Source organism: Solea solea, chromosome 5 (assembly GCF_958295425.1).
Source record: "Solea solea chromosome 5, fSolSol10.1, whole genome shotgun sequence".
In the NCBI taxonomy this organism is placed as follows: domain Eukaryota; kingdom Metazoa; phylum Chordata; class Actinopteri; order Pleuronectiformes; family Soleidae; genus Solea; species Solea solea.
The window spans coordinates 22,677,520-22,696,781 of NC_081138.1; the positions used below are offsets into that span (position 1 = coordinate 22,677,520).

General features: G+C 41.1%; 2 protein-coding genes across 3 annotated transcripts; both read left to right on the plus strand.

Annotated features, from left to right (window-relative positions):
* The first annotated feature begins 18 nt into the window (after positions 1-18).
* Positions 19-9,290, plus strand: katnb1 (katanin p80 (WD repeat containing) subunit B 1). Of its 2 annotated transcripts, none has more exons than XM_058629120.1 (20): positions 19-170; positions 1,620-1,682; positions 1,957-2,087; positions 2,213-2,330; positions 2,839-2,939; positions 3,074-3,115; positions 3,258-3,341; positions 3,677-3,792; positions 4,283-4,354; positions 4,577-4,727; positions 4,843-5,033; positions 5,535-5,683; positions 5,797-5,847; positions 6,055-6,119; positions 6,214-6,444; positions 6,794-6,943; positions 7,249-7,325; positions 7,511-7,585; positions 7,859-7,975; positions 8,595-9,290. In XM_058629120.1, exons 2-20 carry the CDS (start codon positions 1,643-1,645, stop codon positions 8,734-8,736), a joined length of 2,103 nt encoding a protein of 700 aa, XP_058485103.1. In that variant the 5' UTR covers positions 19-170; positions 1,620-1,642; the 3' UTR covers positions 8,737-9,290. The 2 variants fall into 2 exon arrangements, with proteins under 2 accessions (XP_058485103.1, XP_058485102.1); XM_058629119.1 differs by lacking the exon at positions 19-170 and adding an exon at positions 271-613.
* Positions 9,291-10,217: 927 nt separating this feature from the next.
* LOC131460096 (uncharacterized) lies at positions 10,218-18,267 on the plus strand. Its single transcript, XM_058630385.1, has 7 exons — positions 10,218-10,510; positions 14,780-14,863; positions 14,946-15,034; positions 15,129-15,314; positions 17,242-17,379; positions 17,497-17,695; positions 17,793-18,267. The coding sequence occupies exons 1-7, from the start codon at positions 10,237-10,239 to the stop codon at positions 18,098-18,100; spliced, it is 1,278 nt and encodes a 425-aa protein (XP_058486368.1). The 5' UTR covers positions 10,218-10,236; the 3' UTR covers positions 18,101-18,267.
* The last annotated feature ends 995 nt before the right edge of the window (positions 18,268-19,262 follow it).

A 19,262-nucleotide genomic window follows, 5' to 3' on the forward strand; every position in this document is an offset into this window, starting at 1 on the left:
AGGTGGGACAAGACTTGTCTATACCTTGCCTTTGATTGGTTTAGGTTGAAGCATAAAGCGTGATGAATGGTCACAGTTAGGCAAGGACAGCAGCGCGAGCCAATCAGAGCCAGAAAAGAGGACAAGAGGCGTGTTCTATACCGTTTGGGGTCGGAAAAAAGTCTTCCACAGTTAAGTGAAATTGATAATTGTCTTAGCTGTTGTGGTTGTTTTTTATAAGTAAAATGTGTAAATAAATACATTAATTAATATGGAACTCACAAACACAATAATTTTACCTGCGAGATTGTGCAATCATTTACTGTGTTTACGGTTATTAAAGCGTTGTGTCTCTCCGTACAAAACAACAAAATACTATTTTTTATATATTTGTACGACACTTAAATGCTTTTTTAAAAAAGTTGTTTGTGTTTTTTCATTACCGATATTATTGTTTTTGCTAATAAAGTTTTATTTGAAGACAGCGGAAGTAAACGCTCTGTTGCTCCGTAGCTAAGTTACAGTAGAGGAGCAACCGGACTGTCAACAAGTCATCCTCAACGGCCGAGACGGATTATATGTGGTCAGTTTGACGTTTTCACGTGGACGTCTCTGGGCACATGTACCGACACAGGTAAACGGATGATTGAGTCAAGAGTTAGCAAATAAGCGTTAAAAGAATTTTAAGGAAAAGGTTGCTAGCGTTGGTTAGCTCGGAGTGCTAATCTACTTAAACTCTGGTCAGCTAACAGTTAACAGTATAAAGGCTAATTAAACTGGTCGAAGTGACCTGCTGGGCCTCATCTGCTCTTCGGTCATTTAATCCAAATGTCCCCGGACTCTTGCGTAACATGCCGGTGCGTTTGTTAATCAGATTTTTAATCAGTATTAAACACTAAGCTTAGTTACAAAGGTGTGTTGCTCTGTTTTGACCTGACCCGGATCCTGAGGCCAACTTTTAATTGTTTTTTTTAATCACCCTTTCTGTCTTTGGCATACTTTAAAGTATTTAGTCAACACTTTTAAGAATGGGCAGGTGGTGTAATTAATCTGATGTAAGTAGTGTATTTTTGAAGAGAAGGAGCAATTCACAGCAAACATGTGGGTGTGTTGGTGCTGTATTAAAAATGTAAACCTGTCCTTTAAACTATCGTTATAAGATAGATTTACCCCCTGTTCTTGTATTTATGTACACTAACACATCATTTTTAACAGAGAATTCATAAAAGAAAACATTATTTTTCTGTCCACTGTTTATTTGACATGGTTTAGTTGTTTGATTGCCTATGTTATTTAATATGTAAATGTAGTTCATTCATTTTGTATTTAAAATATATAATTGCAATGCAATGCAGACATTTGAGTATTATTTGTACTATACTGTGCTGTGATATTTTATATTTTATTTGATAAAAAAAAATAAAACTGGCCAAAAAAACCTCATCACTGCAGCCGACTGGCTGCCCTGATTTCTAAACATCTGAATCTGCCATTAAAAATCCCCATCGGTCCAACTGTGTTTTATGTATGTGGATTTTAAAATGCTGCATTCAGAATAAATCATGTGAAAATATAGTTCACAGCATGAGTTTATCATCTGTTGACAAGTTTATACAGTTGCATATGTTGTGTTGCTGCAGGTGGAGTCTTCAGTGTGACCAGCATGGCTGCTGCCAGAACCACCAAGATATCATGGCGGCTGCGTGAGTAGAAACTTCATTTTTCTTTGGTTTGGAATTAATATTTTTTGATCAGGATGATTAAGAGCTGCACCAAACCAAACTGCTGAGAAAGTTGGTGTCAATCATGAATGAGGTTTTGACCCTTTTTCTGCTCCCAATAGGAAAAAATCCTCATACCTGCAACGAGTCAACAGCCTTGAGTTGATGCATGCTATCAGCTAGTGCAGCGCTGTAGAGACTCCAGCATCTTCTCAGACAGGTTATAGCTAAAAATGTTCCTCGTGTGTTTTTACAGAGGAGTTCGAGGCTCACTCCAGCAGTGTCTCCTGTTTGGCTCTGGGGAAAAGCTCCGGCCGTCTGCTTGCCACAGGAGGAGAGGACTGCAGGGTCAACATCTGGGCTGTGAGCAAGGCCAACTGCATCATGGTGAGTCCTCCTCATGATGATCTGACAGAACCACATAATGTGCACACTAAACTGTGATCAGCCATCAGAGAATGGAGCTCAGTATTGTGATTATGAATGCGTGTGCATCTGTTATCATACCGCAGAGTCTGACTGGTCACAAAAACCCAGTGGAATGTGTCCAATTCAACATGTCAGAGGAGCAGGTCGTTGCTGGTTCACAGTCTGGATCAATACGAGTCTGGGACCTGGAGGCTGCCAAGAGTGAGACCCATTTTAGTTTTCTGTGTGTGGTCTGTGATTGTGAAGTTGCTTTTATGCTTGTTTTAAAGGTAATGGATCTCTTTGATATCTGATATCAACATCTGCCCTTAATGATGTGATCACATGTGCTCATCTCTTAGGTCAGGTATGAGCCTGTTGAATGTGTCTGTACATCCAATCGCTCAGACTGATGTGATGTTTGATTTCTCAATGTTAAAATCTTATTTCAATGATTCTCTCTCTCTCTCTCTCTCTCTCTCTCTCTCTCTCTCTCTCTCTCTCACTCTCTCACTCTCACACTCTCACACTCTCCCTCTCACACACACACACATGCATCTAGGATGCATTTGAATGCCAGGTGTACTGTGAACAGTTGTATTCAGTGGTGTCCACGTGTGATTGGATCGCTCAGGACAGATGTTCATATTAGGTCTGAACAGGACCACAGACATGAAAACCTGTGACTCATCACCATTATCATCAGTGTGACTCTTCCTCTCTTCTACAGTTTTAAGGACTTTGATGGGACATAAAGCTAACATCACTAGTCTGGGCTTCCATCCATTTGGAGATTTCCTTGCCTCCAGCTCCATGGACACAAACATTAAGGTGTGTGGGTGTGTGTGTGTGTGTGTGTGTGTGTGCGCGCGCGCACACATATGTATCTTTATGTTTCGACAACATGTGTTTGTGTTAATTATCTGCATTAATATTCTTTTCTTTTTCTTTGAACCATCTCTCAGCTGTGGGACGTTCGGAGGAAAGGATATGTGTTCAGATATAAGGTAAGTAGTGTGTGTGTGTGAACAGATGAAAGGAAACTCAGGTGATCTGATCACTAGAGCTCGGCTCTGAGTTCACCTGTGTGAACAGATCACATTCAGAATATCTTTTCTATTCGGAACTACATTTGGGTTTGTTTCTCAGGGTCACACTCAGGCGGTAAGGAGTCTGGCCTTTAGTCCAGATGGGAAGTGGTTGGCTTCAGCCAGTGACGACTGCACCATCAAGGTAGGAACTAGTGGCATTGTGTGGCTTTTGCTCATACAGTAGGTGATTTGGGGACAGCAGAGATGGGGGGTATTTACAGAAGTCAGGCAGACCAGTGTGAACAGTACAGCACAAAATTATTGCTATAAATATCATCTTTCAGTCATAGCTGTATTTGAGTAATTGAACCAGAGCATGTGGAGAAGTTGCAAGCCACCCCACATGATACCACATTTATTATTTACTGTCATTCTGTCTAAACTGCTAATACACAGCATTTCAAGTTCATAGATACAGAGTACAAGGCTACTATAAACTTTCTCATCTGTGTCTCGCCGTCTCTTGTTCTCTCTCAGCTGTGGGATCTGACCCTGGGGAAGACGATCACAGAGTTCAGATCTCACACCGCGGCCGTCAACATCGTGCAGTTCCATCCCAACGAGTACCTGCTGGCATCAGGCAGCTCTGACGGGTACGAATACCACATTCGACACTGTTGTTTCTTTTGATAATAAACTGTGTAACGTCATATAATGACTCAAGTTTTCCAGTGAGCTGATTGGTTTGTGTTACAGCTCTACTGATACAGATGCAGTTTGAAGGCTTGTTATTTTGCTCACTTTTTAATAATGTCATTATATTTATATTTAGCCTGTTTTACTCTTAATTTTCATTTATTGTGCTTATTTATTTAATGAATTTACGTTTTCAACTGGGCAATAGCTTATAATTGATCTCTCAAACCGTGTTAATCATATTTGTTGAAATCCCCTTCACACCCTGATTTTTCTTTTTTGATTAATTCATGATTAAGGCTGAACCCATTTGTTTTAAGAGTCTACTCTTACTAGTAGGCTCTGTTGCTGATTAATTCTTTCATTACCTTCTTTACAGGATTAAATCTTCCTTGTTTTTATCTGGTTTGTAATCCATGATTGTTCTTGTCTTTGTTTGCTTTGCAGCACCATCAAACTTTGGGATCTGGAGAAATTTACCATGATCAGCTCGTTGGAGGGAGACATGTCTCCAGTCAGGTGAGTGTGACAGGTTGAACCTCAGACGTATGCTGAGACGATGCACTTTTCTAAATGTCAACATTATTGCATTTTATTCTGAAAAACCGCAGTTCCTATGTCTATTTTTCCTGATGTACGGGGAACATACCAAGATGCGCCGATGCATCTACGTGTATAAGTCTATGAGTTGAAAAGCGCTGTGCTGGAGTGTGACCCCTGACCTCTCACCTGTGGTTTCAGGTGTGTATCTTTCAGTCCAGACGGCAGCTGTCTGTTCAGCGGAGCCACAGACTCGCTGCGTGTCTTTGGTTGGGAGCCTGACCGCTGCTTCGACATGGTGTCAGTGGGTTGGGGCAAAGTTTCGGATCTGGCAGTCTGTAACCAGCAGCTGGTGTGTAGCTCCCCCCTACATGAGAACAAAATCATTGTTGATTATACAAAACGATCTCACCTCTGTCAGCCTCACACCTCACGTCCGTCTCATACCTCCCCTCTGACTTTGGCAGATCGGCGTGTCTCACCAGCTGTCCAGCGTGTCTTCATATGTTGTCGATCTGAAGAGGGTGAAACAGAGCGGCAGCTTTGTGATCCAGGGAATCGTCCGGGACAACGAGCCACTCACAGAGCCAAAGGATCCCAAAGGGGCCGCACTGCGAAAGAACTATGAAAGGCCGACAACCACCTGTAGCTCACAGAGGTATGACGCGTCCAGCCGTTGCTGTTTCTGTCTTTACGCTTTTACAGGCCGTCTTTACATTAGCAACTTACACATTCCAAACAAGCCAAACCTGTTGTACTTTGAGTATCAGTAAATCAGTTGTTTTTAGACAACATGATTATGTCTTTAAAAGTAGATTCCCAGTTGTCCCAAACTCTGACTTAAAGTTCCAACAGTAAAAAAGTGACTAGGTTTAAATCATCTAGTTAATTCGTAAGTATCAATTTTTCAGTTGTCAATAGTTAAAATGATTTACAGTTGACAATGAGATGATAGTGATTTATTAAATGCTTGATCAACTAATAATGAATTCTAACAAGTGGCAGCCTGAACTGCTCTGTGAGGTTGTTTTAAATAAACAGAAAAACTCTTGGAAAAATCCCAATATTTTTTATTAACATTAATTCTAGAAACAAACATTAACCATGGCTCTCTCTGTCACATAATGTGATGTCACTCCACATGTTGTGTTGTCACCAGGGTGAAGCAGAGGGCAGACACCGAGAGGCCGAGCCCTGAAGGTGAGAGACGGAGCCCCAGTGAGGACGAGGGTGACGAGAAAGCATCGTCAGCAGAGATCCACAATGCTGAAGACTTCAAGGAAATCTTTCAGCCCAAAAACGCCATCTGTAGGTTGACTTGCAGCATCACACCTGTTGTTTTTTTTCTCTTCACTTAGCTTCATATTTGAAGTCTAAGTGTAAATGATTTGATGAAAAGTTTCATCTTTTCTCTCCTGCAGCTCGGACGCCTCCTAAAATGTCGGAGCCTTTTCCTGCTCCTCCAGAGGACGGTAAAAACTAAAACTAACAGAAATCTAAGCATTAAAGAGTCCACAATATGTTTGAGAAACACATTTAGGACTTAAGCATCAAAGCAAAGCAAAAAAAACAAACAAGAAACGTGTTTGTACAGTAGAACTTTTAACGCACACTAAGTTACTTGTTTTTCAAGTATTCAAGTGTGCAATCAAAGTGACGTGTCTTTGTCATCGTTTCAGAAACCATCTTGGCGACTGGCCGCCAGCCAAAGGACATGGCTTCTCCATTTCCTGACAAGATGCAGGTCAGAGAAAGCAGCAGCAGCAGCAGCAGCATCAGTCGCCCAGTGTTTGCTCTTGTTTTATTGTTTGAATATTAAGTTTTGTTGTGTGTTAAAGGCTCCTCCAATGGCGTCTTCTACTCCAGTCCAGAGGGTGGAGCCCACAGTGGTTTCTAGTCTCAAGCCTCAGCTCCCCTCAGCAGGTGGCCCATCGTCCTCCCGACCCCCCATCTCCTGTCCCCCTCAGCCTCAGCCTCCCATCATCACGGCAAAGTCTAAACCGCAATCAAAAATCATCCCGAGTACCAGGAATGAACCCATTGGACTGAACGTGGCTGATTTCCTGCCTGTGAGTCTCAAACAGTTTTACACTGAACTGAAAATCACATATATGAACATAATAGGGGGGGAAAAGATTATTAAATTATTATTAAGATTATTACACAAATTATGTTTCATGTGGAGTTATTTACAAAGACTGTGTGTGCAAGACACTTACACAATCCCTTTACTCTCTGAAATTAGAAAAAAAATGGCTGGGGATAGATTTTTTTATTTAGCGTCAAAGTTCACAGTAACACATTTCTTATTGAGCGACAAACAGTCGACAACTACTTTTATAATAGTTCATAATCTGTGACTTCTCAGTTCTCCTGAAACAAAAAAAAATCTGTGTCTGTGTTTTCTTTTCTCCTCAGTTTTCACCGAACAACAGACGTGCAGCTTTGAACAATGAGGAGGCTGTGTCTCAGATCAAGAAAGGTCACGACACCATGTGTGTGATGCTGAGCAGCCGACACAAGAACCTGGAGACGGTGCGAGGCGTGTGGGTCAGAGAGGACGTGAAGGTGAGACTCCAGAACACGTACTGACCCTGGAGTATGTTTGTAACAGTGACGACTTTCAGTCACCAAGTCAAAGTGTAAAACAATTCATCTCCTGGAAATTCAACATCAGTTTCGTTTGAGAATTCATATAAATGACGGCTCACCTGCGACTATAATAATTATAATAATTCGAGATTATAATAATTCATGTTATGATTGATTTTCAGGGTCTTTCGATGTTCAAAACATATTTTCTCATCTGCAGTCAATTTGCACCTAATTTCTCTTTAGTTAGGTAATTAAAATTGTCTCCTGTCCCTCTGCAGAGTGCTCTGGACACTGCTGTCTCCATGAATGACCTCTCCATTGTTGTGGACATCCTCAACATCATCAACCTCCAACCGTGAGTCTCAAACACGCACTCACCATTTGTCCAGGCAATCTTTTGCGCTTTAAACTTTCAAACTGCACAATTTGAGTTCATGTGTCATCTGAAAGACAGAAGAGGAACGATTTGAACAGAAACGTCTGAGTTTTATTCTTAGTTTTATTTTAGTTTTAGTTTTTGATGTCGCCGTGGTCTTTCAGGTATCTGTGGAAACTGGACCTTTGTATGACGGTTCTCCCTCAGATCGGCAAACTGCTGCAGAGTAAATACGAGAGGTGAGTGACGACAGCTGATGCTGTTAATAAAGATGAGACAAGCTTTTGGTACGACTCCTGTCATCAGCAGCTGAATCTGTGCATCGGATCACTTGATTCATATGCAGGCAAGATATTTACGTCTTTGCTGTCACTGATGACTACAGATTTAACATTTTATAACTTAAATATATAACTAATATTCAGTATGAGGCCATTTTACTTGGTCTTGTAATCTTCAGTTTTCCTTCAATACTGATTTTTAATTTTTGTTCAAATATCCTGTGTTGTCAGCTACATGCAGACCGGCTGCATGTCTCTGAGGCTCATCATGAAACATTTCTGGGTGCTGATCTTCGACACACTGAAGGCCGCGCCATCTGTCGGAGTGGACATCACGCGAGAGGAGCGGTGAGTCGCTTTAATCCTTCACTTTACCGAGAACTTGAAAAATCACTACTCAATGAAGGGAATTTAAACATAGCTGTCACTGTTCAGAGCTGATGGTTTAGGATGCACATGGCCAAGTTGAATTTTGTCTTTTAAGATTGCCCATCAACATTCCTGTGCTGCACCCATAAAGTGGTGTTGATCAAGAGAACAGGTTGTCCCTTTTGAGTACCAGTAAAGTACGACTGCTGTAAACGGGTTCTGAGTACGACTGCTGAACACGCACACAAAAAGAATTCCACTGTGTTGCAATTTAATAGAGGCTGTAAACCGAGCCAAGAGGAGGAGCACAAGAGTCAATCTTTTTCATGAGTCACTTCATTTACATTGTACTGGAAGTTTTGCGAATTGCTCAATAACACTAAACACATCCTGAACCTTCAAGTGGGTAAAATCTGTATTTTGTGTTGTCCCACAGTCACAGTCATGTTTCACTTATGGACAGTGGGGACATACAGAGACATTGAGTTTGAGACCTGTGTTAAAATCTGACCAATTGCACATCAGTATTTTTAGTATTATTATTATTATTATTGTGATTGTTATTATTATTATTATCATTATGTATTGATTGTTGCAGACACCAGAAGTGCAAAGCGTGCTACAAGCAGCTGAAGAACCTCAGTAACATCACAAAGATCAAGGCGGCACAGGTTGGTCGTCACGGCAGCACCTTCAAAGAGCTGCAGCTGCTCATGGCCCCACTCAACGAGGCACTCTGACGACAAAACACAAACTAAACCTTCAGTAAATGGACTGGCTGATCATCACCTGGAGATTATAAACTCCGCCTGTGGCTCCGATCATGCTCGCGTGGCAAGTACACATGTGTCAAATGGTGATTTTAAATATGTTAGTCGCCTCAGAACGTTGTCAACCTGCTCGCAGCCGGGTACAGACTGAAATGACACTACGAGGATTAGGAGTACTGAAGGAAATAATGGGATAATCTCAGTGAAACAAAAGACGAGACAAGTTCTGATGAAAAATAATTGACAGATAATGAACCAGAAGAATGTCCCACCACATCAGGCTTGTCACGCTCTCGTTCAAAGGGTTACATGATTTATTGGGCAGATTCCATGCCGAGGAGTGTCGAGCTTCTCATTGGAGAAATGTTCCACAGACCTGGGATGGCGGCCTAACAGACACTGATGATGATCCAATATTTTCACTTTTCTACTCCCGGTTTCCCCTTTCACACGCGTAGATCCACTGTTTTAAATGTACAGTTCCTGATTGTTATTTAAATAAAGTTATACATTAAAGCAGATGATTAATATTAACAAAAATGAATCTGTAACATTTTTGACACCTTACTAAACTAAAATGTGGTTTTAAAAATAATAGAATGTCGTTGAACTGGTTCACTGGCTACACCATAAACTCACAGCTCTGCACTCCCTTTCAGGATGCTTTTGAAGCCTTCTATACCATAATATGTTTGAGGGCCTTACTATATCATGACATATTTGAAGCCTTTCTAAACTGCAAGGTTTTACTATACCGTGACATTTTAGAAGCCTTGCAGTAATATGAAGTTTTTATTACTTTCAATTCACATTTGTAACTTTTAATTTGACTCCAACTAAGCCCGAGGCTGAATTCTCGAGATGTTGCAATGGGGGAAGGTTACTACAAATGTAACCAGTATTCAAAAGGAAGTTGCTACACTTAAATATAATAAATAATATTAAAAATCAGAGAGACATTATGATAAAGTTATTGTGTTGCATTTTGTGAAGTGCATCACACCCTCATAGCACATGAAAAATTATCAAATCAAAAAAAATATCAAAAATATCCTCTGTGGCTCCTCCTGAGATATCTAGTTTTACGATTTGTTTACGATTAAAAAATATAAATAAATAAATAATAAAAAAGAAAAGAAAAGAGATAGGAAAAGGTTAAAGGTAATCAACAGCAAACATATACTCTACATTACATTGTTTGCCATTTTTAGTGTTATCATGGTAGTCCCGTTCCCTCTTGCATCTTGTATTATGTCATATGCCTTCTTGTGACTGGCTGTGTCATTCTCTGAGTGAGGAACTATGCAACAGTGTCCTCGTCATGTCATCACCGACAACCGCATAATTACAAAAGAAACTGGCTTCACTGGCTTGAACATGAAAAACCTGACTTGTCCTGACCTGACATTGTGTCACGTGTGTATATAAGAGCTCTCTGCTTCGATTGCACCGATCCACTGTGTTGGGACAATGGAGGCGATCAGAAGACTGTCTGTTATGACATTATCATCCAGGGTTTTTTTGAAAGGGATTAGTCAAAATGTGGCTTTAAATAAACGGGGTCATTCTCCTATGTGGGGACGGAGCTCTATGCGAGGCTACTACGCAATCAAGTATCCTGTGCTGGAAGGACATGCCCATGTGCGGGTGGTTGACCTCCGCACTGATGCGGTCAACATACCTGTGCCTGCAGTGCTTCGGGCCATGGGAGCGGCTGCGGGCAATGGAGAAGTGCACGTTACTGGTAAGTAAGCAGTGTCAGATCTTTGTATCTTTGTAATTTGTACCCAAATGTTTAAATGCACTTATTGTAAGTCGCTTTGGATAAAAGCGTCTGCTAAATGACATGTAATGTAATGTAATGTAATCTAAGATTTCATGAAGGGCTTACATTTTACACATTGCTGTAAATAACAAAATACAAAATTGTAGCATGTAGCCGTACTTTCTATTTCTAGCAACTTTCACTTTTACTCCGCTACATTTCCCCTTTACATAGGTGCAATATATATTCAATCTTTGTTTATACTGTATATATTCTGGAAACTGTCTATAACGTACATTCTATTTTACCTTTTTTAATAGTCTTAGTGTTAATATCTTTATATATTGTACTGTTTATTATTTATTATCTTTATCTTAACTGTCTTTGCTGCTGTAAAGATGTAAATTTCCCCACTGAGGGACAAATAAAGTATTATCTTATCTTATCTTAGTTACTACCAAATAAAATCAGAAGAAGAACAGTTAGTAATGGTCTGTATTTATATAGAGCTTTTCTAGTCTTGATGAGCTGCTTTACACTACAGTTTTGTCATTCACATGCTTCAACATGGGCTTAAGTGTCTTCCTCAAGGACACATATAGACTTGCAGAGCCAGGAATTGAACCCACAACATTCCACGTGAACGAAAACTCACCCTACCACTTTACTTTTACTCAACACTCTGCTTCCAATCTCTGGAATTCACTCTCACCAGACATCTGCAACTCTGACTCTCCTCACCTGTTCCCATGTCTGTTTACTGTGTCTTCCTTTATTTATTTATTTTTATTTATTATTTGTCTTTGTAAAGTGTCCTTGAGTGTTAGAAAGTACAGTTAATGGCATATTCTTTAAGACTTTTACTTAAGTAATATTACAAAAAGGGACTTCAACTTCTACCAAAGTTATTTTCTGCTAAGATACTTTTACCCAAGTGTCCCTTAAAGTTTCTTTAAACGGGCATGGATTTTTACATACAGGGGCCATATAAGCTGCATAAACATGTTTCAACCCACTGTCTGTGTCTATGGATTTTGTCCTCAGGATGAACAAGGTGTTGCAGGTTTTGAAATGTCTGTATCATATATCATACATATCCTATACATACTGCACATACTGTATTATATGTCCACAACATTTGAGATACATCATTTAAATTAAACGTTTGCATTTGTATTTTTTACTTCATATTTTATATTTTACATTTATTCTGATACTTACTGCACTCTCATTCTAGTTCTTATACCTTTATTTCTTTGATTTTCAATACGTTATACAGATTTATGTATTCTGATCTGCTTCTTTCTTTTTTTCCCGATGGCTGGAGCAACCGTGAATTGAAAATTAAGGGGAGGGAGGCATCATTCCTGTAAGAGCTCTGATTTTGGGGAAATGGGGGGCGGGACATATAGTGAAGTCAACACATAAATGGTTGCACAACAGCCTTTTGAATCACTTCTCTTTGTGCGCTATGTGTGAATTAAAAATGACTAAGCCAGTGTTTCCCAATCCTGGCCCTCGGGGTCTGAACTATAAATGACTGTGTCATTAGATCAAAATTTGTACTGGAGATACAGCAGTTCATACATACCAAGAATAAAATATAAAATCATTCTCACAGGTTAGAAAACAAGAAAAACATTACAACATACACAAGACAGCAAACCCATGAATCTCAGCGACCGTCAATTAAAGTGCGTAATTGCAGCATTGAGCAGAAAGGGGAGGCATATGTACATATGTTAAATATGCCTATTTCATTCAATAATGAAATAGCAGCAGGCACAAAGCTAGTCCTGTAGCGCTTTGTTTTCCTCTTAGGAGCCAACAGCCGACGGCCAGATGGGAGGAGCTGGAATTCGCTCTTTAAGGGATGGGAACAGTTCTCACGAATCGACCTGGCTTTCCGCTGTAACTGAGTGCTGTAGAATACTGACAAGCTTGGATGAGACTCCCCAATAAGTCTACCTGCCCACTTAACTGTTTGGTTCAGTGAGTTCCTGTCTTGCAGTGCCAGATTACCAAACCGTGCTACAAGAGAAAAAGACAGAAGGGATTCGATGAAGGCTTGGTAGAACAGTGTCAGTAACCTTTTCTCAACATAGAAACGGGACAATTTCCTAAGACACGCCAAGCGTTGATGGCCTTTAAAACATACTGCCTCACAATTCTTAGTGAAGGTCGGTTTGGAATCAATGACCGTCCCTAAATACTTATAGCTGTCAACACAGTCCACAGGCTGGCCTTTGATGGTTGTTGGGTCCTGGGTTGGAGCATGCATTCTAAAATCAATAATCATGTCCTTTGTTTTGGATATGTTTAGCTCCAAGGAAGAGTCATCACACCAGCTAATAAAATCATTAAAAACTGGACCATGGCCGAACTCGTTATTGTGCAGCAGACTCACAATGACTAGATAGTCAGCAAATTTCTTTGAGGGCCACTGGTCGAAAATCAGTAAGGCCTGTAGGTCTGCTCACTTTAGGAACCGGGATAATTACTGCCTGCTTCCACACATTAGGTACAGTTTATTCCTTTAAGGACATGTTAAAAATAAAGTGAAAGATGGAACTCAACTGCCTTGCACAGGACTTGAGTAAAATGCCACTAATTTTTATCAGGGCCAGGACTTTTATTTAATTAAAGAGAGAGAAATGACTTTTCCACTTCCCTCTGCTCTATGATAAAATGCTGGTCATCTTTAAGCTGACCCCTCAGACTCTCAGTTTCCTCTCTGAAGTCAGATCGATCGAATCTCAGGCGAATTCATCGTCTGTCCTAAAGCCATCCATGGCGATGCTGGCATTTCTGTTTCGCTGAATGCCTGCTATAGCTTTCATGCCAGACCAGGCTGAAGAAAGGTTCCTCTCTGCCAGTTTGCTCTCTACTGTAGATTTGTACTTCTGTTTAGCCTTTAAGATTTCCTCTTTTACCTCTCTTTTAGCTGCCTTGATTTCAAAAGGACCTCCCTGGCTAAATGACAGTTTTTTCTTTAACAGAGAGGATTTGACTGCCTTGGTCATCCAAAGTTTATTATTAGGATAAACCTTGATGTTTTTAGTGGGGATTATCATACCCTCACAAAAAGAAACATAGGAACAAATAACATCTGAGAGTTCATGAATGTCGTTACAAGAGTCTTTGAACATCTCCCAGTCAGTACAGTCAAAGCATCCTTGGAGGCAGGTGGTGGCTTCCTCCGACCAGATTTTATTTATTATTTAACCTCCTTGGTGTGGACTTTTTCCCTTTTCAGCACAGATTTGTATGAGGGGAGAAGGAGCACACAGTTGTGGTCAGCAGAGCCTATTGGGGCAGCCTGATTGATTTATAAGCTCCTGTAACAGGGTAGACCTGTATCAAATAGATGAATGCATTTTGTGACACTAGTGGTGGATTTGGTGGTGCATGTGTGGGTGTGGCTTCACAGTGTGTGTGTGTGTGTGTGGTGATTTCATGGTGATGGGCTGATCTGAAACAGGTGTACTGGGCAGGATTTCAGCCAGCTTAATTACCCCCCTCACACACTCTCTTCCAGTCTCCCTCTGCTCTTCTCTGTGACAGGTACCTGTGTGCATGTGCTCTGAGGTTTCTCTAAGAAACTATCATGTGAATGTTTATCTTGTGTTGAGCCTCCCTCTGCTCTGCTCTTCTCTGTGACTGTGTGACGTGGGCTGGAGTTGTCTTAAGACGGTTGGTCGGACTGGAAGTAACTACAACGTCTTCCCTTGCCCACTATCCACTGGCTGGGCAGTTGCACGAACCAAGGAACACTTTACACTCCCTTAACTGAACCATAACAAAGATCCAGAGTTGTGTCCTTCCTGGTTGGACATGTAACATGCTGATAAAAGTTTTTTAGGGAGTTTTAAGGGCACATGATTGAAGTCACCCACTATAAAATTGGTGCTTCGGGACGCCATTAGTTGCAGTGAAGCTATTTGTCTGTAGACAATGATCAAGATAATTATCAATGTGTTCTGAGACCAATACTGGTGAGTCTCTGCTTCAATATTGCGTGATCCACAGTGTCACAGGCTTTTGAAAAATCAATATAAAGGGCTGTCACAGTATTGTTTGTCAAGTGATTGAGTGATGTCATTTATTACTGTAAAAGCGATTGTGATCTGCAAGTTGAAAGAGAGAGGAAAATTACAAAAACATAAGAGAGCGAAGACACAAGAGTTAGCTGTGAGATACTTGTGAAACGCTGCCATAAATCTTTCCATATTTGCCGTTTTTCTGCAGAGCTACAGAAAATGGCAGCAGATATGTGTGGGATGGAGGATGCACTGTTGGTCCCCACAGCAACCATGGGTAACCTTATTGCAGGTGAGCTGAGTCGTCACTGGCGGAATCCATTCTGTGAGGTCAGAACAGTCAGAAATAAAAGTACACGTTCTTCATTCTGCAGTGATGGCGCACTGCAGTGAGAGGGGCGACGAGATGATAGTGGGCGACTTGTCCCATTTGCACATGTACGAGCAAGGAGGAAGTGCACAGGTGAGTGTATCACACCGCGATCACCGTCACACAACAACACAACAGATCAGTTTCCAGTTGTAGAAGCTCAGTGTGTGCTTTTGTGTGGACTCAGGTGGCCGGCATCCACACCACCACAGTGACCACCCTCCCTGATGGGACATTTGACTTGGAGCAGCTGGAATCAAGGATCCGCCTTGGATACCCTTTAACCTATTACTGCCACACACGCCTAATATGTCTGGAGAACACACATAACGCACAGGGAGGACGTGTGATGCCTCTGTCCTTCCTGCAGGATGTGAGTGGGAATCCTTTTCTAAATATAATTCACTCTGTCCTGCATAGGTGGAGTTGTGTCCAGTCTGTATGGTGCCAGGCTTGGCTCCACAACTGTGGGGTTGTTCTGGTCTGACGGGTTTAGTTCCACAACCATCACCCCGTTTCCATGGTTGTGGAATCAAACCTGTCTTCTTGTCGACTGAACAAACTGGCTGTGAACAAAGCCACCTTGCCATGAAATCCTGGGTCATTTGGGACTTTTCGTCTCCTTTTGGATGTTGAACTTTAAAATGTCTTAAAATGTTCTTTATAAGAATTGAACCTTTGGAGAACTTGCACAATTGGTGGCTGACTAAATACTTTTTTGCCCCACTGTACGACAAGTTACAGGAAACAAACACAGAAAAAAACAGAGTAGAAACAACAAGCAAAACAGAACATGCACACAAAAAAAGACAGGGCATATTTAAAAACAATAATTAAGTACACTGCTGCATCACTGACACTAGAATCCTAACACAAGTACTAAACAGAGATGGTAAAGGTGGATGGCACACTATGAACTCCCTTGCTGATCAAGATCAGTGTTATATTTATCAAGGTGAGCCAGAAATGGCTGCCATCTATCCGAAAATGTATTAAGAATGTCCATCATGCCATATCGAACCTTCTCCACATGCAATATACCAATGAGCTCACTTAACCAGATCTTAAACTGAGGCACAGTATCTGACTTCCAGAGTTATAAAATCATTTTCTTTGCAATTACCATCCCTTACATAATTGTGCTTTGCACCGAAACTCTATGTTTAAGTAGAGAAGGAGAAACCCCAAATAATGCAATCATTATCAAAGAGCCCTCTGCAGATTTACATCGGTCACATAGCGATGAAATGGTGGGAAAGATTCTGTGCAGTTTGGTTTTTGAGTAATGAAGCCTGTGCATCAAATGTGGCAAACTGTTTATTAATATACAGATCTTTCAGAATGACCACACCCTTTAGCCTCCAGTTTTTGAAATTCTGTGAGCTTTAAAGCCTCAAATAAAAGGTAGAACTATTGAATCCAAAGATTTGAAAAAAGATCGTGCCAAAAAAATAGGTACATTTTGAAAGAGATACAAGAACCTCGGCAGGGAAACCATCTTGATGGCATTTATATTTGCGTGCCAATTTTTGTACGTTTTCACCACCATTTAGGGCCTCAAAAGTCTGATTGTTGCAGAAAAGTCCTTGCACCACTGTGAGGCTCTTGTTTGAAAAAGCTGCTTGTGTCTTTAAGTTAGGCTTGGGATACACAGATACTAATTAAATACCTTGCTAAGCTGGTGTAACGTGGTGTAGAACTGGTCAATGTGTGCCCTCTGCTGGTGGCAAACTTAATTACACAGGATGTGAGTTCTGGAGAAATGACGATGCAAAGGAACAGACTTTGTTGAGGAATTGATTAATACAGTTTAGAATAGAATAGCCTTTATTTGTCATTATGCAGGTAAAAACACATTTATTAGTCTCTTATAATATACATTTATTGTCCCCTTGTGTTTGTTTGACATCATTTGTTAAAAACGTGTGAAAGCAGTTGTGATTTTTGCCTCATGGAAGCAGATGGGAAAAAAAAAGAAGAAGATCTTAGGCTGTATATAAAAATGGACATAGTTTTCCAGTTGTGAAATTCACAAATGTCACCTGCAACCGCAGGCACTGGTCTCCACTCATACTGTATGTGCCGTGCCGTTTTGTTTGTTTTACTTTAAATGAAATCACAATTTACAGAATTAACATCATGTTCTACTGAAGAAGACATTAACTCTAATCTAATTTACTGTTGCAACCAGAGGAGTCTATTTTCTCTGTATTTATACCCGTCATATGTACAGTCTTGTGGAAATGACAGCATCTCTCAACGGTTTGATCATCTTTGGGTGGTTTGTCTTTATCTCCAAGGTTCGGGCTTTGGCAGATAGATACGGTCTATCAGTTCACATGGATGGAGCCAGGGTGGTGAATGCTGCCGTGGCCCAGGGGGTTCCTCTATCCACCATACTGCAGCACACACACAGCGTCACTATAAGCCTCTGCAAGGTGGGATATGAAAAACATTAGAAACTGTACTGTATTCTTGGAGAATCTATACGTGTTAAGTCAAAAATGATATCAGACAAAATACAAAATTGACACTCAAATGATGGTGTGTTACAGGTCCTGGGTTCCCCTGCGGGGGCTATTCTTGCTGGACCCCGAGACTATATTAAGCGAGCGAAGCGGTGTTGTAGAGTTCTGGGAGGGTCTTTGGCAAAGGCTGGTGTATTAGGAGCAGCTGGAAAAGTGTCTTTACAGCATAGTATTATGATGGGAAGACTGGAGCAGGATCATCGCAATGCAAAAATCTTTGCTCAGGGTAAGGTGATCAGTTTTGTTAGTGGAAATTTAACTAACCAAGTGGCTGCTATGGTGTTTTTGTTCATGCTTCTTCTGTGTTGTGTTCTGTCAACCAGCCGTGCACGACTGTGACCTGTTCACCTTGGACATGGCGTCCGTGGAGACAAACATTGTGCTTTTCTATCTTAACGGCTGCAGCTGGAGTCCCTCTGAGTTCTGTGATCGCATGGGTATGGTTTGTGAGAAAGAAAAGGCCGTACTGGGACAGCAGATACAGGTTCCCATGTACCCGTTTTATGGAAACTCAATACGGGCTGTGTGGCATCCTATGGTGACCGCTGAAGATACCCAGCTGGCCATCAAGAAATTGCACTTTGTTATTTCTCAGTACATGGAGGAAAAACCAAGGGCCATTAAGGCTTGATGTTTCCTCAAGTATAAAGTTTAAATCGATTGTCCATGTCAAGTAAAACAGCAGCACAGTGGTGGCTGTTCTATATATTCGTATGTCCTGTTTAGCTTCAACGCCCCAAATGTCATCGTTTACAGATCACAACAGTAGCTCATTAGCTGCACCGCTCTTCATGCCATCATTTTGAAGGTGACATAGACCGGAAGCTCCAATTAACGCTGCGTTTGTGTGTGTATCTGTGTCATTACCTCGTTTATGAAACCCTAAAGTTTCAGAACAAACAGTTCAGCCACTGCTGAGAAAATAGTGTTGTATTGTTTTCCTGGGCTCTGCGAAGCGGATCGACACTTCCTTAATTTGATGTCGTCATCAGAAATCCTCACCACCGTTGCGCCTCCCGGTGCGGGCACTAGTCCGGGCACATCCGGTTGCGTACATTCAACCGCAGAAGAAGAAGAAGAACTAGTCTCGTTGTAGCTGCTGAGATGCAGAGCATCCACCGTGCCAGAGGGGGAGCTGTGTATCTGAGAGCTGGCCTATCTATTACGTCACTTCCAGGTACCTGGCCAATCACAGGACAGTAGGAAAGCTCTCGTTGGCTGGCCAATCACAGCAACTGTTTGGTCTGAAACAGCGCGGCTGACGAGAGCGTCAGTGAGGAGATATTTTGATCGGCTCGTTTGCAGCGATTAGGAGGATTTTAATCATGAAAACAAGTTAATATATGTAAGTAGACCTCCATAACTAACATATATGTGTGATACAAGCATTCTATGTCGCCTTTAACCTCTTACAGTAACAACACAATTGATTGCACATGATCCATCTCTGATTTCGACAGACGGCAACGGATTGCCGAGCACATTTCATTTTAATAATCACGTACAAGCTAGATCTCATCATCACGAGAGAAGCTTCACTGAATCACCTACGTCAAACAGCTTAATTGAGCATATATCGTAAAAAACACAACTATTGTAGGCAGTTAAAATATGTTGTCCTATATTTCCATTCCAGCCATTGAGAATTGTGTGATGTTGGTGAACTCAAGCAAGTCCCATGGACTACTGAAGACGCCCTGTGTGATGTTTACAAATAAACATATATTTGAAATGGGAATAACAAATGAGAAATTCCAGGACACTTACTGTGGCAGGTTTTTCCCCTTCCTCAC